The sequence below is a fragment of the Eurypyga helias genome, unplaced genomic scaffold, assembly GCF_000690775.1.
Source record: "Eurypyga helias isolate BGI_N326 unplaced genomic scaffold, ASM69077v1 scaffold631, whole genome shotgun sequence".
NCBI classification, from domain to species: Eukaryota; Metazoa; Chordata; class Aves; order Eurypygiformes; family Eurypygidae; genus Eurypyga; species Eurypyga helias.
This window is the reverse complement of record NW_010231371.1, coordinates 10801-35736: the sequence shown is the minus strand read 5'-3', so window position 1 is coordinate 35736 and position 24936 is coordinate 10801. Positions and strand designations below refer to the sequence as shown.

The following is a 24936-nucleotide window of genomic DNA, read 5'->3' as shown; positions in this document are numbered from 1 at the left end:
CAATTCATACATACTATTGCTGAAATTAATACTGGTATTTAATACGTTTCATATGTTCGAAGTAGTATGGCAACTTTCCTTTTCACTAGGCAACTTTATTTTTAAAGATGACTTATTTTGGCCATCCTGACTCAGCAGTTTTGAAGTAAAGAAGATACTTGGTGTACTGGTTTGTATTTAGTTATTTAAGCAAGTTAATGATGGTTGAGCAAGGGAAAGAAACCAGGGAGGATGTTCTTTAGGGTTGATTAAGGGGTTCGAAGCAGTGCTTTTGTGTAACATTATAGAACATAATGCATAGGCCTGTATATCATGATGCATGCTTCATACTGATGTTTCATGTGAGTTGGTTTAACATGTTCAAACAATGCTACACATCTGAGAAGTCTGGGTTTTGCATGGATTGGAATTGCTTTTATGCTTCTTTCAGAAGAGGTGAAGGGGGACAATAGTTTCTGCTCTGGTTTTCCCCCCTGACTAGTTATTTCCTCCTATTAAAAAGAGAGAGTTGAGAGAGATTTAGCAATTAGTTACTGTGAGGGAATTTGGGATGAATTTGGGGCTAACAGTCCATATTTTGGCTATATAATTCAAAAAGGATTCTCATAAATTCTTGGTTTTGGCCATACAATAGATCCCGTTCTGGGCAAGTAGCTGTGGTTTCTATTGCCAGTGGAATTAAGACAGTATGCACTAGGGCTTGGCAAATATTTTTTTTTTTTAAATAGGCTGGAGTGTCTGTGCGATGGTTTTGGCAAAATCTTAATCACTGCACCTTTACCTTTGCAAGGATGAGGACAAATTTTGGGAAGCCCCTAGTGCGCTGTGTATAACACAACCTGTATAAATACAGGATAAAATTTTGAGCATTAGCATTTTCTGATCTTAAAACTTTTATTCTCAGATTGAGTATGGTACAATTTTTCGGTCTCTAGTCTGTGTGCTGTGATGCAGTCTTCCCACCCTACATGCAGCGTGCTGTCAGTTACATTTCAGGACTACTTAATTCTCTGACCGTTGCTGAAGCATATAATAGAGTAATTAAGATGTGTATTCCCCTATGGCCATCCAAAGGTGATTATTGATAAGATTCTTATGTTTGGATCTTGTTTCAACCTGGTCTTCCAAAATTATTCTCATGTATGAAACTTGGATAGCTAAGGATACTCTTTATCTGAGTTCAAACAGGGGTTTGGACTAATTTACTTAGTTAAGTTTTATTTGTTTTGGTAAAATTCCAGTTTATTAAATTAAGATGGACTTTCTTCAAACTAATTTAACAATGTTTTGTACTGTCATTAAATGTGAGAATGTTCTGATAATGGTTTGAGGAAGTAATGGTTTCTGTGATTTTTTATAACCCATCATACATAAAACTAAAATGGATCTGAAGACTTTTCAGAGAACTTGTTCTTAAAGTCTTTCATTGTCTTTGTTCTGTTAGAAGCCACCAGGAATTTTTGGTTAGTGAAGGAAAAGTAGGATCAATTCTCTGATAGCTTTTTTTGTTTTGGAGTGTGATGAGAAGAGAGGGGAAAAAGTGCAATTTCTGGAATGGTTTGGAATGTTTCAGATAGTAAAGGCTTCAGAAAACGACTTGCTTTGCTGTGATTGTCAATAATTGTCTTCATCTGTAGAGTTTCAAGAGCAATCTTCCTGTTCTCTGGGAAAGGAAAATCAGGATTGAGGCAGAGTACAGACTCCTAGTTTTTCTTTTTGGTTAAATTCCATTGGTTTTAATCCTGATGTGAGGAACATGTTATGATTTCTTGGGTTTGTTTTTGAAAAGAAGAAAATGCAGCTGTAATCCATAGAATCATAGAATGGTTTGGGTTGGAAGGGACCTTAAAGATCATCCAGTTCTAACCCCCCTGCCATGGGCAGGGACACCTTCCAGGTTGCTCCAAGCCTCATCCAGCCTGGCCTTGGACACTTCCAGGGAGGGAGCATCCACAGCTTCTCTGGGCAACCTGTGCCAGTGCCTCACCACCCTCTCCAGGAAGAATTTCTTCCTGACCTCCAATCTAACCCTCCCCACTTTCAATTTAAACCCATTCCCCCTTGTCCTGTCACTACAGGCCCTTGTAAAAAGCCCCCCCCAGCTTCCTTGTAGCCCCTTCAGGTCCTGGAAGGTGCTATAAGGTCTCCCCGGAGCCTTCTCTTCTCCAGGCTGAACAAGCCCAACTCTCTCAGCCTGTCCCCATAGCAGAGGGGCTCCAGCCCTCGGAACATCTCCGTGGCCTCCTCTGGACTCGCTCCCACAGGTCCATGTCCTTGTGCTGGGGGCTCCAGAGCTGAATGCAGGACTCCAGGTGGGGTCTCATGAGAGAGGAGACTGATACCTCTTGCCATTACAGTCCTGAAACTGTCTGTTGGTACAGGATGACCCTTGCCACCCTGTGTCAAGGAATTTCAGTGCACAATATGTAGAAGGAGAAATTAATTACCAAGAGCACCTGTACTGACATCCTACTCTTTGACTTCATGCAACAGAAGCCATAGGCTATATTCTGCTTGAACCTTACCTGAAATGATTCAAGAAGCTATTAAAGGGAGACTGTTTCTAGAATATCCGCTTGACATTATGTCAGCGGCCACAGATTTATGGAATATCAACCCACCAAGATAATTGGATAATTGAGAAAGTGGTGTTTCAGCAGTGATAAGTAGTTGCCCAGAATATGAATTAGTCAAAATGTACTGAAGGAAGTATATAACTGTAAGAATTAGAGATGCCTGTCATCAAATAGTTTAGTTTTATTTGCAAAAGCTTTGGATGGATATCATGTATCTCTGCTCTATTTACCCCATCAAGAAGCCTTAAATGGTAGTTGGAATTAGATAAAGAAGAAAACTCCCTAATTTTTTATCTCCATGTTTTCTGTTTTCTTTTTATCGGTCTTCTTTTTTTTTTTTGCAATCTTGGAAAGACATTATTTTATGATATTCTTACATTAATTTTTAATTTTGATAGTCAACTGAGGCCAAGCAGATGTAGGATATATGCAATGAACATATAAGTGTCCTAGTCAACAACTGCATGTTAAGTTAAAATTAAAGGAAATTGTTAAGGTTAAGACAATTTTAAAACTGAAATAAAAGTTATTTCTGACAATACGAGACATGATTTCAATATTAATAAATAATGAAAGAATTAATGTTAAGGGCAAGATACAGTTGTCTAGCCATGCCAATTCTTTATGATCCTTTTCTTTTCATGCTTCTGAAGAGTAAACTTTGTTTCGTAGAAGTGACAGTACTAGCAATTATGATCAGTCTTGAGCATAAAAATTTTCTCATGAGAATAAGAAAATTCTATACTTTAAAACTAATTAGATCTCAGCATTCTGTTTTGATTGTAAGCATTTCTTAAAACCATAAGGATCTGAGAATCTTTAGATTCCTCTGGAAAGGGGAAATCTTATTCTTATAATAAGGAGTTATTGCTATTTCAGGTTATTACGTGACACAGCTCATTTTCTTCTAAGTGACTTGAAAAGATTTGGGCCTTGGCATAAATAATTTTTCTGTCTTTTAAAGTCTTCTCTGACTGGCTGATACACTTCCTCTCTTCATAGAAAATAAAGATTTTTGTCTGGAGATTGTTTTTATGGCACAACATGGAAGCTATCTCTGAAGTATTGTGCAACGTAAGGAGATTTTTCTCTCTGTCTCCTTACTCATCCAACTCGTGGAGTAGTCAAATACAGGATCAGTTCTGTGGTACAGTTTAACTCTATTATTAGTCTGTATGATAGAAAAGGAAGGCTTTTATTTCTGAACGTGAAATTTAATGTATTTTCTAAAGAAAATAATAAAAGAGTTAAAATATTTAACAAACTCTGTGTCATCCAATGAATAATAATTATTTCCCTGAAAACTGAAAGTTCTTTATACCATTTAACAGGAGTTTAACAGTCGCGAGTTAAGTTTACGTAGTAAAGTGCATAAAGGAACTCAACCCTTGGCGTGAGCAAGCAGCTGTCTGAGAAACGGCGTTGCAACTTCATGACCATTCTGTTACTGTTTTCCTTAAGATCAGAATTTGATGATTTTTTTTTTTGTGCAAGTTATGGAATATTTTTTTGTCACAATAGTTTAGGCAAAAAAAAACCCTTACGCCGAAGTAGAGACTTAATTTTTTCCTAGTGATATGTGGCAATTCGAATTTATACACAGTAGGATTTAGCACGGAAAGTTTCACATGGAGCAGTTATACTTCTTTAAGTGACAACCTTTTGTGATTGCCTGATTTTATGTCAATAAAAGAACTAAATTTACTTGGAAAGATATTGGCTTTTATAGAAGTAAGTTTATGGCTACCTAAATCCCCTGCAAACACCAGTAAATATATTCTTATGCTTTGATTAAAGTATATATTCAGAATCACTTTTTTACCTTTTAAATCTTTCTGAACCTGTGCTGAAAACTACTACCATACTTACTATAGCATTACTGAAAAACACTGATTTTGGCATAAGCTAATCAGTGGAAAAAATGGGAAAGGTAGTTCAAAAATGGTCAGGATTTTTTTTTCTATATCCTTTTTTTCCCCTTAAAGTATTCAAAATTGTATTTAACATGTTATGTTCTACAAAGTAAATATGTCTTTAAAATAAAGATTGTTTGAAAGCTGAGATTTTTTTTTCTTTGTCTGCGTTTGGGCCAAAGGTCTGTTTTCTATAAAACTTATGTCTGTTTTAACTTACACAGTAATTTCAACTACTTCACTATATTGATTACTAGTTAAAAATAGTTTGCTACATTGTGTATAAATAGCCCAATGAATATTTGGAAAGTGACATAAATATTTTATAATATGAGGGGAAAAAGACTTATGTAGCATGAGTTAAGTAAATCCTGTGTTAAAATACGAGGAAGCATGGTTTAAGGAAGTCTGGGTGTAATGCTTCAAATGGTAAGTTGGTTTTGCACATATTTTAATTTTTTTTTTTTAATTTTTATTTTTGTGTTTGGATGCAGGAGATTCTGCAGGGTTCAGTCAAGTGCATGTGAATACACATGTGTGTGCACATGTGCTCACACACAGAGTTCCTGATTTTATCATCTTTTTGTTGTTGTCTTGGTACTTTGACTTTCCACACTTCGACTTCCACTGCTTCACATTTGAGTGTGAACTTCCTGGGGGGGCGTTCTTTTATGTTTTAAATTACTCAGAATTTCCATCTGCTTTTATTTGACTTGTGGTTGTGAAGATCATGCTTGGCCCATGGGATCTTACACTGTGCCGAGAGGATGTGGAATTTTGTCAGCCAGGGAAATATGTCTGGCTTTTTTTTTTTTTCTTTCTTCAGCAGCTTTCATATGCTTCTCTCCGTGTGTGGTCCAACTAAACTGAGTATATTTAACAGAAATACTCTCCCTCTCTATCTTCTGTGTGCTGCTCTCTGTTAAGCAGACTATGTATAAGAAATCTGAGATCCAAAAACTTTTAGTCCTGACTGAAAACAAGGTAGTGTTACATAGAAAAGTACTTTACTAGTTGCACCTTTCAGATTACTAACATCGTTCCACATTCTGGTGGTACACAAGGAGATCTGTGGTTACCAGTAAACATCCTGGTTACATCTTTGTTGAATGTTCTGTACTTTTTTGTTTTGCAGGCACTGCTACAATCTACAGTTCAAAAGCAAGAAGCAGCTATTCAAACCCAGTATATGCTAGCACTTGAAAAACATTCTCACAAATGTGAAGAACTTCTTAATTCTCAGGTATGGATGTGTACGTACAAAAATTTGTGATTTCCTTTTAGTTTCAACTCTTTTCTGTTTGAAAAAATATTAACATATGATCGCCAAAGAAATTAATCGATCTTTCACCTTCTGCCCTTGGCATAAGAGTAAACACAAGTATTATAAAATGCAAAATAAATCCTTGGATCAGAGGAGCTTTATGGCATGTAAAACTGCTTAGAACAGGTTCAAGAAGAGTGTAGCACTGAGAAAAAGCCTCATCGCGACTTAACAATTACTCCTTTAATGGCTGCCATTTTCTGTAGTCATGGAGAAAACATGCTATTACTTTTAATTTATGTAGTTAAGTGCAGGATTTGTTTGTATGGGATTGACACAAATTTTTGATCCAGATTTTGTTTGATGCTTCTTAGATGGTAGACATAAATATCTGTTGTCCAAACGTATTCTTATTTCATAGAAATTTTACAAAAAACCCCATAAAAAACTAGCTGTGGAGAATTACATAATATTCAGACACACATATGTATGTACATAAGTAGGCCTATACTGGCATATTTAACACGACTTGAGTAAAAGCACGCTGCTTAGCAAGTGTTTGGGGTCACATCAATTACTGATGAGTATCGGAACAGCGTAAACCTGGTTTATTATTGAAAATATCTTAGTTTGGCTTAAGCACAGCTCTTGAATCAAAATAATAATGAACTTCAGTATATAAGTTTAAAAAAAAACCCTAAACTGATTTGCTAATAGCATCCTAAAAGTTGATTATATTGCAATTAACGGTATTAACAGTTATTTTAAGTTCTGCTAGCAACAATTTTCCCAGAAATACAAAAGATAATTGTTTGTTTATTTAATTTTTTTGAGTATATTAGACCTAAATATATCAAAGTCCACTTGAAGTATTCCACCATTTCCAACAGTATTTTGTGACCATTCCACTGTTCTGACCATATCAATTAACATTTAGTGCAACCGTGTTAAATATATAAACATCTGTATAAGCAGAGTGAAGGAAAGATGTAAAGGTTTGGAGAAACCGATTCCATCATGAATGAGTTTATTGCACAAAACTACAGTTATTTAGTGCTTACGATAAAGCTCTTCCTAAAAATCAAATAAAAAGAATTGTAAGAAAATGTTTTGTGTTTCTAAAATGAACATATAAGTTGAGTGACTTGATATCACTTTCTGAATGTTAAAAAGGAGTGAATCTTATGAGGTCTGGAAGATTTTATGAGTGTGTCCTCACATATTGAGCAAAAATATCACTCTCATTGGCTGGTATGTTTGCATTGCAAACCAGAAGGTGGGGACAGAAATGTGAAAACATGTTTAAGATGTTCAGATTTACAGGGGGAGAAGCCAACAGTGTAAGGGACCTTACATTCTTGGTTGTAGGACAGTAACACAGTGCCCAGTTCACATTATGTCTACAGTTAATGCAGTTTAAGAACCCCTTTGGATCCCAGAAAAGGTTTACCTTTTATTCAGAAAATTCCAAGTCATTTCTCATGCAACTCAGTCAAGGTTTACCACATATAACTGTAATACAAAACTGGTATTTTGGAGCCTAATCAAGTGTGAGGGCTTATGACAGAACTCTGCCAGGTTTAATAAAATAGGATTCATACTGGCAAATTTTATTCACTCCTAAACCTTTGTGAGAAGACAGCTGAGAAATGTGTAGTATGTTTTTATTCTTTTTGAATACATATATCCCTAAAAGTATGCTTTAGTGTTTGTTTTAACATTTGGGTTTGTTCAAATGATTTTGACCTGTGCTAACATTTAAGATTGCTGATATGATTACTAATGATTGTACACCAAGTTGATTAATATTCTGTGTTATGAGATTGTACGTGCATATCCACCTCAACACGGAGAGTTGTGGGTATCTGTATCACTGTGAAGAATTCTTTTTGTGCACCAGTGATCACACAATGCAGGTATCCTCTGTACATAAGCATACCTTCTTTTTTTTTGTTCCTTTGTGATATTCTTGCCTTACAAACAGTATTTTGCTTTCAAACTTTTAAGCCCACATAAAACTTTGACAATCCACATAATATTTTGTCCTTATTTGACATTCCTTCTAAATTTTCTGCTGTTTTATTTCCAGTCCCACAAAATAAAGATTATCTCATAACTCCTTCCTCATGCTTTCTCCAAATCCCATTTTCCTCCTAAATTCCCATGCCCTTCTCTCCCAAAAATGTCTCTTTGAGAAGGAGGAGAGGCTGTTTTTCTCTGTTTGTCTTTAACCTGTCTTTAGAGTTTAAGTTTCTTGTTTTGAAGCTGTATTTTATCAGCGTGTTTCACATGGAGATGGAGATGCACGTTAAAAGCCTGTCTAGAGAGGTACCATACTGCTGATAAGGTCAGTGTACAAGGCTGTGTCTTCCAGGGTAGGGGAAGATATGAAAGGCCTTGTTCTATAGTTTTGTCTCCAGTTTCCTGCTGGACAAATTTCTGCAGCTTGTCTTTGATCGTTATGTGTGAAGTTTTGCAGCATACTGGCTAGCTATCGCTAACATCTGCAGCAGCTGCAGGAGGGAACTCTCAGCCCATCAACACAAATTCCCTTCAGTTCTATATCTTGTTTCAGGTCTGGCAGCTGTCTTTTCACTGTACTCTTCTACTAGATCTAACTCCATAGATCTGCAATTTAGGACATAGCTAAAATTGCAGAAACTTCTCCAAATAAAATTCTGTGCCGTTTGCTCTTCTGTCCCTTCTGATGGATGCCTTCCCCACCCATCCTAAAGTAAGAATATCCTGGCCTATTTTCTGGTTTAGTTTCATCTCCTTGAAGTCTCTGTGTGTGCATTACATAGTATTCTCTCTAACTTCAAGTGAAAGAAGTCTTAGATTTTGTATTTTAAAACTTTCAAAGCCTCCCGGGATAGTTTGCACAGGTTTTACAGATCTCCTTGAGTAGCTTTTTTCAATATACTCTCTGCCATACTAAGCTGAACTGCTCTCAGTGAAGTGTTGCTTGGGATTAACCGTTATCACTATCCGTCGCTTTTCAAACAGGCACTGGAGAGATGAGCTGGCAGGTATTACAACTCAGTTACTACCCACAGATGCCAGGTATTTCTACATCTACCTTCTTCTTAGTCCATTAATGTCACTTGTCTTGAATATCCAGCCTCAAATGTCCTCTGGATCTGCAGCTTATGATCCCCTTCTCCCATTCCTGGAATGTGTTGAAAGAACCATCTGTTGGGTTTGTGAGGTGGATTTTTGGTAGGTGGGGGAAGGGCTACAGGGGTGACTCCTGTGAGAAACTGCTGGAAGCTTCCCCTGCTCCAAGTCAGACACATCTCTGGCCATGGCCAAGCCAGTCAGTGTGTCTGCAAATTAACATAGTTAAGAGGGAAAAACACAAAAAGAGAAGCAGAAGCAGAAACAGCATGGAGAGAGGAGTGGGATGTGGGAGAGACAACCGGGCAGACACCCAGGTCAGTGTGGAAAGGCAAGAGGAGGTGCCTGGAGCAGAAGTTCCCTGTCAACCCGTGGGGAGAGGGCAGGCTGTGCCCTGCAGCCAGGGAGGTTCACGGGGGGCAGAGACCCCCCTCTGCAGCCCAGGGAGGATCCCACGCTGGAGCAGGCAGCTGTGCCCAAAGAAGCCACTGACTCTGTGGGAAGCTGGTGCTGGAGCACGGTGCTCCTGAAGGATGGCACCCCACAGGAGGGACCCACACCGGAGCAGTTGGTGAAGAACTGCAGCCCCTGGGAAGGGCTCACGTGGGAGAAGTTGGAGGAGGACTGTCTCCCGTGGGAGGGACCCCACGCTGGAGCAGGGGCAGGGTGTGAGGATCCTCCCCTGAAGAGGAAGGACCGGCAGAGTCAGCATGTGATGGACTGACCACAACCCCCATTCCCTGTCCCCTGTGCCGCTGCTGGGGAGGAGGGAGAGAAATGGGGGGCAAAGCTGAGCCCAGGAAGAAGGCAGGGGTGTCAGGAAGATGTTTTCAAGATCCGTTTTGCTTTGTCTCTCATTTATCCTACTCTGATTTGATTGGTAATTAATTAATTGATTTTTCTCCCCCAAGTTGAGTCTGTTTTGCCTGTGACCATAACTGGTGAGTGATCCCCCCTGTCCTTGCCTCCACCCACCAGCAGCCATTCCTTATATTTTCTCCTCCCTGTCCCACTGGGGAAAGGAGTGAGCCAAGTGGCCTCATGGTCTTTTGTTGCCTGCTAGGCCTAAACCATGACAGTTAGTGGGAACTGGTGCATGACACCAGTTTCTTAGAGGAATTGATGATCACTGTAATGGGTGCTTTCAGGGGAACAATCTCTAAGGCTGTTGTTTTTTCAAGGAAATACACTCTCATATCAACATTTCAGAAAAGCAAGCCAGGCATTCTTGTGGCATATTTGTGGCCACCAAGGTCATAGTGTTCTTCATCAGTGAACAGGACAATGAGAACTCTTCTGTGTGCTAGGAATCAGTCACATCATATAGTGAATATTTACAAAAGCAGTACCTGTCAGTTGTACCTTTCTAGCATTTGAGGATATCAGAGAAAATGTCATTGGAAAACACATGTTAGTTTATTAAAAGTTGGAAAATGACAAATCTCATCCTTTTTCTGAGACACCAATATATTTGATGTTGCCTCCTGAAAATGCACACCTTAGATCTTGTGGTTCAACTCCTGTGCTGTAGGAAAATACATACTGAAAAATATCAACAGATTTTTGAATAGAAATTCTTATTACTCAGAAAATGAAGGCACATATAACAGCAAGGTAATAGAAGTGCTTCAATATAGTCAGGTAGTGGTCAGTGCTAGAAGTGAGATGCCACATGGGTTAGAACAATATGTGTCTTGTAAAGTATGAATATTAAAAACAAAATTCCAAACAAAACCCAAAACCAGATATCTGACAGTAAAATATATCTCTTTTTGAAATTGCTGACGAATGTAGATCATCGTTCTACCTTCTTTAGTAAGTGCTAGCAATCTTTTATGACAAATGAGGTAAGGGGAGGGTCTACAGGCCATGCATACTTTGATTTACTGCTGTAAAGAGCAGTAATTTTGTATATGTATGTAGAAGTTCATTAAATTTATCTCCTACTAATGGAGAAATACGGTTTCATCATTGAGATTTTGTAACTAAGCAATTGCCTGGGCTGGATGCAGCTAGCAGAGGCATGTATCACTGGCAGTATTATGCTGTTCCATACCTCAGTACGTGGAATAAAGTGTCTTTCAACTTTCCGTTTTCCAGTGTTTGAATAGAAGTAGTCTCTTCAAATGTCAGATTAGGTTTGTCGTCTGAGAGACTGAATAACTTTAAAAAACATGGACCATAAAAGGCACCATAAAAAGATGGAGTAAGGAAGCATCTATTAGTTAAAAGTATTTACTGTGCAGGACCAGGATATTCTAACAGATTTTCTCATTGTTTGCTACACCATGAGCATGGTAATGTAAAAGTAATGACCTGTTTTCGCTGGAAGCCCTATAAATGATGATGTATCAGAAATTCATCAATCAGATGGTGTTAAAAATGTTGACTATACTGAGGTTGATTTTTTTAATATTGTCTTTAGAACAGTCAATGTTCGCTTCATTAAGTTAAAATAAAATCTTAAATACCTGCAGCGAGTCGGTTCTCCTTTAAGAGAAAGCATTTTCCCTCTGTTTATTTATCTTGCACTTTCCTTCCTTACCTTGATGTCTCCTCCCTTGCTGTCTTCTAAACAATGTGAAGCAGGCATTCTTGGATGGGGAGGGATTAAAGTATATGTGAAGTGAGACTCAGATTACACATTTCCATCTCTAAATTATGACTTGACAGTATTCCTCTTTTTCTCTGCATCTTTCTGAGGAAACAGTATCAATCAACAAGATAAAACTGGACATTCCGTGTAGTGTTTTCATGCTTGGATGTAGTTTAGTGGGATATATTTTACTGTGGTCCTTAATTCTGTTAGTCTGCATATTTTCCATTTTGATTCATGTAAAAGAGGAATAAAGAAAGACAAGGAAAAGAAGTCTTTAATTCTGTAGTTCGGTTGCATAGCTGCATGCATATTCCTTTCCTGGGCTGGATTCTTTTCTGCTGCTTAGTAAACCCTTAAGGATATGCCTTAAGGATGTGTGGCCTGCAGTTTTCCTTTGTATAGAGGGTATTATGCTGATTTTTTTTTTTCCATGGTTTAAGAAGCCAAAGGAGCTACTAGTGTAATTGCTGAGACAAAACAGTACTGGAAGTGTCACACAAAAGGAAAGAACTCAGTTAAATGCTTCCTCTGCACTTCTGAATATTGACATTTTTAATGATGATCTTATGCAAAGCTAAGAAATAAATCTCACGTTTTTAGATGTAACAACATTTAAGATAAGTAGAGTTAGTCCCATGCCCTTAATTCTTTTTCCATTCTATCATGATGTTGGCTCTCATTTGTATGATACATAGTAGATCAAAATCTGTTGGCCGATGCATGAAATCTTGTGCCCTTTTGTTGAGACGCTACAAAATGTACTGATTTAGCTTCAATATGAAAACAGTTTTCTGAAAAGTCAGTCAGAACTGTCTTTTTGTTCCATTTGCTAGAATTCATTTTTTTGAAGTGTATGATGCTTCCAAGAACAGCTTGTGGACAAGCAGAAAACTGGTGTGGCATTAGTAATAAGCTGCTGGAATGTGATAGATACCTCACCTTCTCCAGTATTTGAATGGTGCATTTTGATGTGTTTTGCATAGCCCTCTGTGAAGAGTACCAGTAAGTGCCCCGACAATTGCTGAATTGTCAAATGTGAAACGTGCTTGTTTTGTATAGCAGGTGATTGTTTGTGTGCCAGAGAAAAATGTTGATTTCATTCAGCAATTTAGTTCCACAGTCAGGGAGTATAATTTTCTATTATTTCAAATTCAGGTTTATCTACTCATAATGTGCAGCATGTTTATATGATAATGCTTATTTTATGAACTTGGATTATTGTTTTCATCTCTTCTAAACATAAAAGGGTTCTATGTTTTTCCTATCTAATGGTAGTAATTGTGACATCTATTTAATACCTGATCTTGAAGGGAGCATATCCAAACTAGATTCTTAGAGAATTTTGAATATTTGCATTTTTAGCAAACATGACCTGATTTCTTGCAGTGAGAGTAGTAGGTACTTGAATAATCATGAAGACTTGCAGACTGAAAAAATGAAGAATACAGTGGACATAACCTCTCTGGTTCATTACTTCCAACTATGATAGGTTTGGAAAATCTTGAGGGTACTTATGTCCCTTCTTTGGGCATTTCCTCTCAGTTCTCAGAAAACGTGCTATTTGCTGCTCTGGCAATAATTGTTTTTTCATTCCCTCCAAAATGAAGTGCTTCCTGTAAGTAATTTCCATTACGTTTTCATCTAATTCACTTTGCACCTAACTCCTTATTCTTAAACTTAGTTCATCTAGATGTGACTTTTTAGGTCTGCTGCTCTTCTGCCAAGAGCGAAGTTAGACTTTCTCAGAACTTCTTTGTTCTCTGGTAGTTCCTGATTATGTAAAGGGGTAAAATGTATTTATTGGAATCCTGTTGTGAGTTTGAGTCATTTATTCCTAAATTCATAACAATGCTCTGATTTCTGCATATATAGAGAAAATTAGAGTGAAAAGATCAAGAATCAGCTATTCCTGTGCTGGGAAGCCTTATTTTTGTTTGGTTGGTTGAGACATTTTTTCTTTAAATCCTGTAACAGTTGGATTTATCCTTTTTCTGTGTTTTGGTTTTCTATATGTTGACTTTGTATCCAGTATTGCTTAGTATTTACCTTCCGAAGTAAAAGCTGTATTGCTGAGATCCAAAAAAGGCATATCTACGTTTTGAAAAAAAAAAATGTAAACCCTTACCAGTGTCTTCTAACTTCATTTTAATCCGCCTACTATTGCAAGCTTCTTAGAGGATGATTTTGCAGTCCCTTTCTGCTGTTAATTCAGCCAGGATATTTCAGAGTCTCAACAAAAAGTCTTATTTGGAAATGGCATTTGCTTCCTTGGATTTGTCAAGTTCCACTTGAAAGTAGCTCTTTAGTGTAATTTTTTCACTCTACCTTTTGCTTATGTAACAAGTTGCCTCAAAATCTTAATTTCTTGTTATGAATTTGTATCGTCAACTCTTGTCAAAATATAACACCTAAGTAACATGTTACTTTTACTTCTTAATTATTTTTTCTGTCAGCTATTTTTGAAAAATGATTTTTTCCTCTCTTTTGCTGTCTTCCATTACTGAACATTTTGATGTTTATATTGGTCATATTTTAGGAGTTAGTTTCCTTTTATTTTTTCTGATCGATGGAGCAATTCTATGAGAACTCATACAGGCTGTGAAATTAATTAGATCCCAAAAACTGAAGGAGTAATGAATACTTTTTTTCATACTGAAGTTCCTTATGTTTGTATCGTTAGGACTTCGAAATTTGTGGGGTTTTTTAATAGTGTCTAATACTACGTATGCTTTCTCAGATAATTATTTTCATTATCAGATAACTTTGGATAGCTTCTTTATTTATAAACAATAAAGTATATATGCAACAAAATTTTAAATTTATTTTCAGCCTCCTATGTGCCTCAAATTATACAGTTTACATACTGTCTGTGTACTGCTAAGTGGCACCCTGAGGAGGAGTATAGGCTTAGTTATTAGTACTATTACAATTTTTCTTTATATTTTAATTGTTTTATGTTTTCTCGTTTAATAATGTTTTGCTGATTCCTGAGCTTTCTCTTAGAAAATTTTTGCTGCTTTGTTAGCCACTTGAACCTCAAACTGGCAAAAAGATATAGTTCAACCATTCAGTAATAAGTTATAATTTGAGGAAGTGGAAATATGTAACAGATGTTGGAATTCTTCAGACAGATTTTCCACCTTGTGCTGCCAAAAACTCAGATGCCACAGATAGTGAGGACAGTGTAAGAAACCAGTTATGATTACCAGATCTTGTCATTTGACTTAGCAGTGGTAAAAAAAAAAAGGTGCAGTATAAAAGAATATGCTATTAAATATAAATATTAAATAAACCTAGTTTTTCTACAGGAGCAGACAACTGTTATTAATGTTTTAATAAGGTTGCATTTTTCCTCAGGATAATATTTTGACTAGAATGTAGAAATAGACGTATTTTGATAACGTTATGTAATCGTGATGCTATAACTGTGTATTTTTATTATGTCATCTCCCTCTCACATAGAGATAATGTTTCCCTCAACCTGTGTTATTCCTTCCTATTTTTAGATTCCTTCATGAGAGACCGAAGTAAAACTTTGTGGGTTAAGAAGGTTTCTTGTTAAAATAGGTGAACAAATTTGAATTGGTGAATTCTTAAAAAGCCCAATCCAGTGGTTTTTTTGATGAACGAAGTACTGAAACATTTGCTAAATGTTTCTGAAGGTATTTTTTCCCAAATCTTGAGCGACAAGAATTGGTTTAGTCTATGTGTAATGAAGGTACAACAAAAATGTAATTATATTGGAGATGAAAGATAAACTCTTATGCCTGTGTTTGTTCTGTTAAGCTGCTAACTACAGTGCATTTTCATAAGATTAAAAAATTGAGTAGATTTTTGTTACAAGAAAAGTTGGTCATTCACTGAGGGTGAATTAGACATACATGTGTCTTAATATCCTGTTTTTTCAGAATGATTCCATTAAAAGAAGGTTCTGAGTGTCATTTCAGTAGTGTGTGAAAATATTTTCCTCAGATAAAACGTCTATCAAAGCGAAATGGCATCATTTTCTTGCAGTGATACTATATATAATGCAAGCTTTTTCTGTTAGCATTAGGATATTCATATTAACTTCGGTTGTTCTGTGATGAGCTTTGCTGTTTTGTTTTTGAATTATTGTCTAACTACTTCTGTATAAACTATGAGTAGCAGCTAACAAAGTTACTTTATCCATACTGAATTTGGTGATACGTGCATGAGATTGAGTAAATCTTGTGAAGGAACCAACCTGCAGAAACATAAACTGGATGCCTGTTACTTATAGCAAAAGTACTGCAACCTCATTTGGGGGTGAAATCCTGTACTCATTTCCTTTTAAATGAAACAGTACAGGACCCAGGAAGAAACTATCTATATTTTTAAAAAGCATTTCATGCAAGACACCCTATTTTCTGTTTTTCTTTAATTTTGCTGTTTTGGATTAATAGGAATATGCAAGGAATTATAACTGTACTAGATTAGTTATTAATAGCTTTAATAGAGCATTTTAGCTGTAAAGCGGCTCGTATCCTCCATTATTTTGTTCACTCCATGAATTATTATATTACATACTATGTAATCCTTTAAAAGATGCTTACCTGAAAGAAAAATGTCTTGATTCCTCAGAAATAAATTTAATATAGAAAAATAATGAAAAAAGACTGACTAGTTGCTATTGTGATTAAATCTGTTTACAATGTCTTCTGTGACTCACATTCCAGGAAAAAAAGAAAGATTTTTTTATTTCTTTTTTACAGGAATCAAGCAAAACCACAGAACCTCTGTATTTGTATTTGAATCTACATCAAACGATTTTCATTTGGAACCATTGCCTAGAGAACTTCTTGCAGGGAGGAAAACATTATAACCTATTTTTGAATGCCTTTTGTTTTAAGTTGATTTTCAGAAGAGTTCTTGACCCTCTCTTGCAACTTTCCAGAGAGTAGGGTAAAAATTCTAGTATTTCTCTGTACTTTGGAATGCCACTTTTCAAAAAAGTTTAGGTTTTTTCTTTTATTGGAAAACACTTTCTTGTGTCTCATCGGGCCATCATGTCCCACAGCAATTCGTTCGTCAGAATTTTTACACATCAGAATTTTGCACTCTTAACCAGATGCCCTGTCTAAGGTATAAAAGGAAGCAAATTATAAGTTTGTCAAAAAGAGGGCCAGATAAGGGTGCTGGGCTATGGAAATTAGTAAATTAGTTCAGCAAAGTGATGCATTAAAGCTCTGTACTATTTGTTGTACCTAATCTAAAGGTTTTTAGATCTGGCTGAGTATCTCTGAATAGTGACCTACTGTCTACTGTGCCTTATACATAAACATGCATGGGGGGAGAGTGCAGCCTAGCAAACTTAACATTGGCCGAAAACTTTCATGTTGCAATAAAATGGGGATTTCACTGAGAGGTATTTTGGCCTCACACTGATTCGTTCACCATATTTCCAGTTCGGGACCTTTTTTCTTTTTTTTTCTTTTCTTTAAAGATTATCTGTAGCCTTAACTCTTCACCGATTTCCATTTTCACACTTTAGTCCGGAAGTCAGTATGTTATATTTGCTTAATAACAGCTGGATAATTGTATTTGAAGCCTATTTTCTGGTTCTTGGATTGTTGGTTAATAAGGAAACTCTCACTTCAACTTCCGTTTAAAAAAAATCATGGACACTGGCTTGCAGTTTATACGGCTTAGGTACTTTTTTTCCAACCGTTAGGCTCCATAAGTAGGTCTCCATCTTAACTTTCACTGGAAAACTGGAATAGATTATTTTTCATAGGACTGTTAGGTCTGAACTCATTGGCCTATTTACAAAAGCCTGATCACTCTTTCAGGCTTTTTTAGGTTTCCTTGTTGAAGCATGGGCAATATCCTCTTGACAGGTATGATTACCAGGAGACCTCCAGCTATGATGCTCAGATAAGCCTTTCAGAGAAAGTGGCCTCTGCAGTGCTTGGGAATCAGAACTCAAGTCTGTAGATAGCTCAGAGTGGTGCCCTAAGTCTCAACACATTCTTCCTTTATTCCTTTAACAGAGAGGAACACGTTCATAATTCTTACCCGTGGAAACTGGAAATGCTGAATGAGATTAATTCAACTCGCATCCTTCTATAGCTTTTATTCCTGTTGAGAAAGGAAGTAGGTTATGAAATTGGTTTTCTTAGCTGTAGGCATTTATCTCAGCATGTATGATCTTTAATTCAGCAATGGTCTGTATTGTTAAGAGACTTTACTATAGTTGAACAAAAATCTACCAACTTAGTAAAAGAACGTAAAACATCCTGCTATTTCTTGTTAGCCAAAAATACAAGAGCACTTGAAAGCTCTCAAATATGTAAGCGCTGAAGTGAAACTGTCACCTTTTGTATGTATTTAACCTTCATCTCCCTGTAATAACTTAATCTGAAAGGCCAGCTGAGGAAGCACTGACTGAACTTTAGTTCTTTGTGGCCGTTTAACACTAGAGTCCAAAGTCATTCTGCATATATCTAGAAAATTAACGTACCTAATGCTTCTATATAATAACTTCTACTTAGAAGGTATATGGATTATTTTTAAATCTGAAGTACAGAGCTAGTTGTCTTAATGTAAAAACTAGTTCCAGAGTGGTTAGAATAGCATGCTGTGCAGAGGCATTTAAACTAACAGCTTGGAATTCTATTCATACATTCATTAATCATTTCCTTTGCATTGCTGCTTTTTTTTCCAAAGTCTGTCAAAATACTCTTATTATACAGAAATAGCTAAAATTTCCTCGATCTCTGTCAGAATAGGGAATGCACAGGAACCTTCACTATCCATAACTTCCTGCATTTTCTCCTCAAGTGTTATGCATAATCTAGATACCCAAGTATGCCTTTGAAAGATCTGTCTCTGTAAAAAGGAATTCAGATGGCAAGATGGTGCATTCTTTCCTATAAAACGGATTAATAATACCATTGAGCTTGCTTTACATCATTTTAATAAGGACAGCTTTCATGGAGATTCCATGGCTCTGTATGGGGCCTAATATTCCTGTGGGGCCCAGTACCTTGGAAAAAATAGAAGTTCTTGATAAGTAATTAAATTCCTCATTAATTACATGCAGAATGGGAATTCCGTCCTTGTTGTATCTATGCTAACTATGCAATATAGGCTTTCTGGACTCAGGACCTGTTTCAGGGAGAAGCAGTTAACATAATATTTTATTCTGCTTTGTCTGTTTCCAGTTACTTGCTTCTTTTCATATAGTTTATGTAATTTAATAGCTTAAGGTACATTCTCTCTGAAAAAGAAAACTGTTTGGCCAAATACAAATTCTGAAGCCAAATAAACATTTCTTCAAGTTATTTCTCTTGGACTAGTACAAGAGAATTTACTCTACTGGGTTGTATGGACAGCTGTTGCAACATTTGTGATGACATAGGAACTTTTGGAAGTTCAGATATGAAGGTAACCATTTATGGAAGGATTATTCCACATGAATAAACATTTACATTATAATAGGAAAGGACATGCCAAGCTGTTCACAAGAGACTTTCAATCTTGAAATTATAAATTCTACATTTCCATGAGAAATGGGGATGCTATGTAACGTAAAAGAAGTTGCATTGAAATATGCCAGACGTCATTAGCTTTTATTTTGGAAGCATTCTAAATGTGATTACAAATAGTTACCTATAGTATCTTGAAAAATAGGAACTAGTGTGTATTTAAACACAGATACAATTCTTAATACAATTCTTAACTGAATTTCTGTGAATTCAATAAAACTCAATGTAATACCATATAGATTGTGTGATCTACCAAGGAAATATGAGATCCTAAGCTCAAATAAAAGTAATAATACTGCAAATAGCAGTCACAGCATCCTTAATTTTTATGGTAATTATTGACTTATTAGGCAATCTTTTTGAAGGTAAAGTGGCAAGCCAAAGCAGTAGATTGTATTTTAAAGATTTCCCTTTCTGCTGCCAGAAGCAAGCTGATCTATTTTGTACTGCTGTCTATGTTTCCTTTAGTTTGGTATGCTGTATCTCCATGGAATTTTTATTTCCAGGTGTTGTTAAACTATTACTTTAACAACCAACTGGAGTAACGTTTTATTTTTTTTACCAAGAATTGTTCTCTGGATTTACTTGTGCACTCTTCTTTGCCGTGAAGGAGAGATATTTTCAGTTCAGAGCTGCATTAAAGATCAGAACTTTTTGGGTTTCCATATGACAAAAAGGTTTTGGTCCTGATTATTTTTCAGGATTCTAGGTGTACCACAGATTTATGAAAAGTAAACTGCTGTGTGGTGAGGTTGGGGTCATGCAGAAGGTGTGAAAGTGTTTTGTCTGCAGGGAGAATAGACATTAGTTGGCTCCATTGGCCATGTATACATGTTCTATATTGTATTAAGGCAAATATCTGCATTGTTTCAGCACTTCCAGGGTGGGTTTGAATCTAGACTTATGCATATGTGTTAAATAAAATTTCTAAAACTGCCCTGAGGTTTAAAGGCTGAAAATTCTAGTTCCGTGAAGAATGTTGCAAAATACATCTGGTAGCTGGCCTATTACGGCAACTTGAAATATGCATACGTAGTCTTCATATCTAGCCTAGAAGTCTGATAATCAGAGCGAAACTGGAATTAAATGCTTACAGCTCTTACACTAGAAACTGGAACCTTGCTGAGCAAATTGACTGCCATTCTGTAGTAGGTGTTTTAAAACTGGTTGTCTCTAACAAGCTCTTCTTAGAAAGTCCCCTGCTAATTCTTGACTGAAGCAAATAAAGTTTCAGTCTTTTGATTGACTTTAATAAACTTTGATTTGTAGAATATATCTGATGAAAGATTTGCATATGTTTGTCTTCTATTGTGTCATTCTTTCAAATGCAAAGGAAGTAACAGATTTGTACTCTGAGCAGTCAGTGAAGTGAATAGTCATGGAGATCATTTAACTAATAAAATCCATTTATTGTTTCACCTTTGAGTTACTGGGAAAAAATAATTTCTGTAAGTGCCCTGATAGTTAAAAGCTAATGTCTGAAAATACTGAGTCCACAAGAAAAGTTACACATCATTAAGAATAACCATGATGTGAATTTCACCACTCCTTCCACAGGTGTTTTCCATTAGAATATGTCTGCTCCATTCAGATCTATTTTAAGTAAATTCACAAGGAAATGCCTCTTTATATGTTTATACTGGAAGGGCAAATAGGTGTTTTATTTTATAAAGCAATATAGATTTTTTTTTATTCTATTCTTCATATTAAAAGATATTTTTCAGAACGTAGTCCTGCAGTTTAGTAATGTATTTCTAGTTGCTATTAGGGACACTTATAATTAAAACATAATAAAATTTATGAAACAAAAATTACTGTTCCTTAAAAATGTTGACGAGGATATTTGCCTGCATAAGTATTTGTGTAAGAAAAACGTTATGTTCCTTACGTACACTTTTATTAGTTATAAAACACTACTATTACACTTTTACACTTTTGGTAATCTTGTAAAATATTATTATGTATTGATACTACAAGGTTATATCATGTCTAAAATAACATGTAAGAAAGTGTAAAATTTGCTAGCAATTATCTCATGACAAATACCCAACATCAGTAATTTCCAGTAATAACTTTTAATTTTGGAGAAAAGCTTATGTCTTACAGACCAAACCCACGTATTTTAAGTGCTGTACTTGGTTAAGTGAAAAGCAGGTAAATGGGTTGTGATTAAGAACAGTGACAGATTATATGTCTACATACAGGCTACTTGGCCACTTTATTTCACTGTTCTTTTTCTCCCTGAAAAAAATGTTTTGGATTGCAAGAAAATTAGGAGAAAGCAACATTCCCCTTTGCTGTCATTTCCTGACTGTCAAGGTTCATGGTATCACAAATGGTTGAAAAAAATACATTTGGCTTCTGCCTTCTATACCTATAACTGAGAGGTATTACAAGCATAATTTAAATTCCACAGCTGTTCAAATGAAATGTTTAAAGTGTGGTGTTAGGCCATCTTTATAAAGTTTGTGAGTGCTGATTTTATAGACTGATTTTTTTTTCTTCTTTCTTAATACTCTTCATACTGAGAGTTTAATATTAGATAATCAGGAAGGTAAATATTTCTTATTATTGGTTTTTTGGGTTTGTGTTTTTTTTCGTGTCATGAAGTTGGTTAAAGGAGTGCTGTCATTTAACTGTGTCTGCATTTTAAGTTATTGTGAAAGTAACTGACAAACCTGTGATTTGAATGAGTTTTTGTGTCTGTTTTACTAGCAGTCTGTGGTTACAATAATACAGATGTTTTCTCCCAATAGCATCAGCGACTTCTCAACATTTTGGAAGCAGAGAAGGAAGTGTTAACAGAAAAGATAGAAGAAGCTTTAATGCAGCAGTCGAAAATACACAAGGTACAAAAAAAGGGGTCTGATCTTCACCATGGAGTTTATTGGGAATGATCCTGCCACAATCATTGACAGGAACAAGAAGCTTTCTGAAGTATTTTAACTATTTGAAATTATTTTAGACACTCCTCTATTGTGTATTGTAGTTTAATTTTTCATAACATTTACAGGAAGTCCTTGACAAATGTTTGGATGAAGAAAGACAAAGAAGTAAGGAGGCTGTGGCAGCTGCTGCAAAGGTATCTTTTGTTAAGTAGTAGACATTCAATGTGGATTCCATGTGTGTCTTTACAAATGCCAAGATCAGCAGCTCATTCTTATTTCATAACTAAATTGGTCAAACTATATTGTCATCTGTGTTTAAAAGAAGCTAGTTCTATAAATATTGAACATATCTGCTATATGCTATGCCTTAATACAGATGTTCTGTGTAACTTACCTCTATAAGATAGCCTCTGAATTAGTTTATATCAAGAAGTCACAATATTAAGTTCAGTTGTTGGGGTTACCTAAATATTCTAGTGTCCCTGCCCATGGCAGGAACTAGATGATCTTTAAGGTCCCTTCCAACCTAAACCATTCTATGATTCTGTCATTCATTGATCTAGTTTCATGGTCTTTCAGTAAACAACATCAAAAAATCTTGTGTTGAAGGGCTAGGTAGCAGGGTCCACTGATGATCTGAGTAAGACAATTAGCATTGTGTCCTGTTTAACTTTTGTTAAATATGGTCATTTTCAGTGAGGACAGATGTATTTTATAAATATTATAGGCACTTGGACGTTTTAACAGCTTTTCAGTTATTTGGTATATGTTTGAATAAAGGTGAGTATTCACTTTTTAAAATTGATTTCTTCAGTCTATTTCATTATTAAGTTCATTGCGGTTAGGACAGTAATTTTGTAAATGTTGACCTATGTTTCCTTTCTAATATTGATGTAGAATCCAATACAAAATTTCAGTTGCATATAATGATCTGGGAAAACTAGTGATGTATGTTACCCAGTGCTGTTGGTTATGCTGTTACCGTTTCCTGTATTATCTTCAGATGTGGCATATGCACACTAGGTATTTGCCATTTATAACTTCAATTGACCAGTTCCATAACCACCACCAAAGGGCATTGGAATGACCTGTATGCTTATTGTAGTTGAGGGGTGTGTAGGTGTGGGTTTTCAGTCTGTCTTTTATTTTGAACTTCAGCCTGCCATTACTTATTTGCAGATATTGTGCAATGATTGTGTTGCTGATAAGTGTGGCTCAGCATGTGTGGAGCTGTCCTTGTTCCTTCAGATTCAGTGTGTGTCTTCTGATGATTTAATATGATGGTTGAATAGAAAGATTGAGGTGAAAAAAAAAAACCCATACTTCTTGTAGAATGCATACCTAAGGAGGGAAGACGCTTGTTTTCATTATGTATTGGCTACTTCTCAGAGAAAGTGCTCAGACTGGTTTAGTTTTTGGGTATGTCTAGCTAAGAGCAGGAGTATCGCATGTGTGGGAATATCACGTACCAACTCTTAGGTGGTATCGTCTGTATGTTTCTTGCGTTTGCATTAAGCAAACTAGTTAGATATATTGTGTTTTCAGTAGGTGAGAATTTAAGAACCTTGCTTGTAACTTCCTTTTTCTTTCTGTTATTATAATGTCATTTTCCAATGGTAACACCTGCTTGGTAGCAGCTTAAGATAAATTTAGTCTTATAGTTCAAAAGGGAAAATATTCACATCCCATATGTTGTCAGCTCATAGATCTCGTTACAAGAAGTAATAATGAGTTTTGTGCCCACATTGGGTATCTTCATCATTTATTTGTGCTTGATTTGTTTCAAAGGCTGAAAAAGAAGTCATGCAGGAGGCTGTTCTGAAAGCAGTAGAGGAGGAGAGAAGAAATATGGAGAAGATTCATGCAGAAGAAAGAAAAATGTGGGAAGCAGAACGTGACAGACATAAAGAGAATATTGCCCAGGCTGTTTGGGAAGCCATGCAAGAACAAAGAAAGCATAATCAAGTTAGTATATTTTACCCTTACATGGACCTACGTTGCATATTTTATTTTGTCTTTTGAATGTCTTCCCAGTGTTGTGGTAGATTTTTCTGTGACAGCTGTTATTCGGCACTACATCTAGTTGATACTTGCAGTGCACAGTGATATTACTAGTTTATCTTCATCTAGACCATGTGTATGGAGAGAAGTTGGCACATTCAGAACAAAATTCCTGTGACCTTTCCAGGTAGGTGTATTAAAATTAGATGAACCATGCCCTGTCAGTGCCTGATTTTGTCGACTGACTTCAAAAGGAGACCAAGATGACAAGCTCAGAGACTGGTATTTGTGTTGCAGACAGTTCAGGTGACTTTGTTTTTTATACCTATGGAAAAGACGTTGCATTTGTTTCTATTGTGCTGGAATTCCATTGTCTCTCTTAGTAAAAGATATTTTTCTGAGACAAAAAATAGAACAGGTACAAAATAAAGAGGTGGTTATGAAAATTGGAAATCTAAACTGGTAATGAACCAGTAATGCTTCTAGAGTTACTGTATAGAGAGGTGCTTCTCTGAGGATGATTGTACATCTGAACACAAGTTGAGAGGGACATTCCCAAAATTCCTTTTAACAATTGTAGAAGTTACAAATTAAATATAATAGCAGTTAAATTACTCTTCCAAAAGTTGAATTTTGTAGTGTCCAATGCTGGAAATACTCAGGAGTCTTTAAATTTACTGATTTCTTGGTGAAAGAAACCTTGGGTAGGTTTACCTTCCCTGTGTAGTTTTCTGCCACAGTTTCTTCATGTTGATACTACCTTTGAAGTTGAAAGATCATATTAAAAGTAGCTTAATATTGATGGATGTATTCTTTCAAAGTCTTAAATAGATGAGATTACCAGTACTTTACTGAGGAAGAGATTCAGTGCTTTCAAAGGACAGGTATTTTAGCAAGCTGCTATATGATCAAGTAGTTGATAGTGTTGGGGTATCTAGTGGTGTACTTGTGACAGTGAGTAGCACTGAGGTATTGGAGTTGTGATTTCTTCTCCTCTAAATATCTTGCTTTTGATGTAGTTACATGGTCATATACTGAATAGCTCTGACAACTTTGCTGTTAAGAGGAAT

General features: G+C 36.0%; 1 protein-coding gene across 1 annotated transcript in view; it reads left to right on the top strand.

Moving 5' to 3' along the window:
• The window catches only part of CCDC91 (coiled-coil domain containing 91), a gene marked incomplete at its 3' end in the record, with an annotated part of 69307 nt that extends 45477 nt beyond the window's left edge, over window positions 1–23830 (top strand). Inside the window, exons 7-10 of the mRNA XM_010161032.1 lie at window positions 5625–5732; window positions 21734–21826; window positions 21991–22059; window positions 23654–23830. Coding sequence (XP_010159334.1) covers window positions 5625–5732; window positions 21734–21826; window positions 21991–22059; window positions 23654–23830 — 447 coding nt within the window. The remainder of the gene's footprint in view (window positions 1–5624; window positions 5733–21733; window positions 21827–21990; window positions 22060–23653) is intronic.
• Window positions 23831–24936: the final 1106 nt, after the last annotated feature.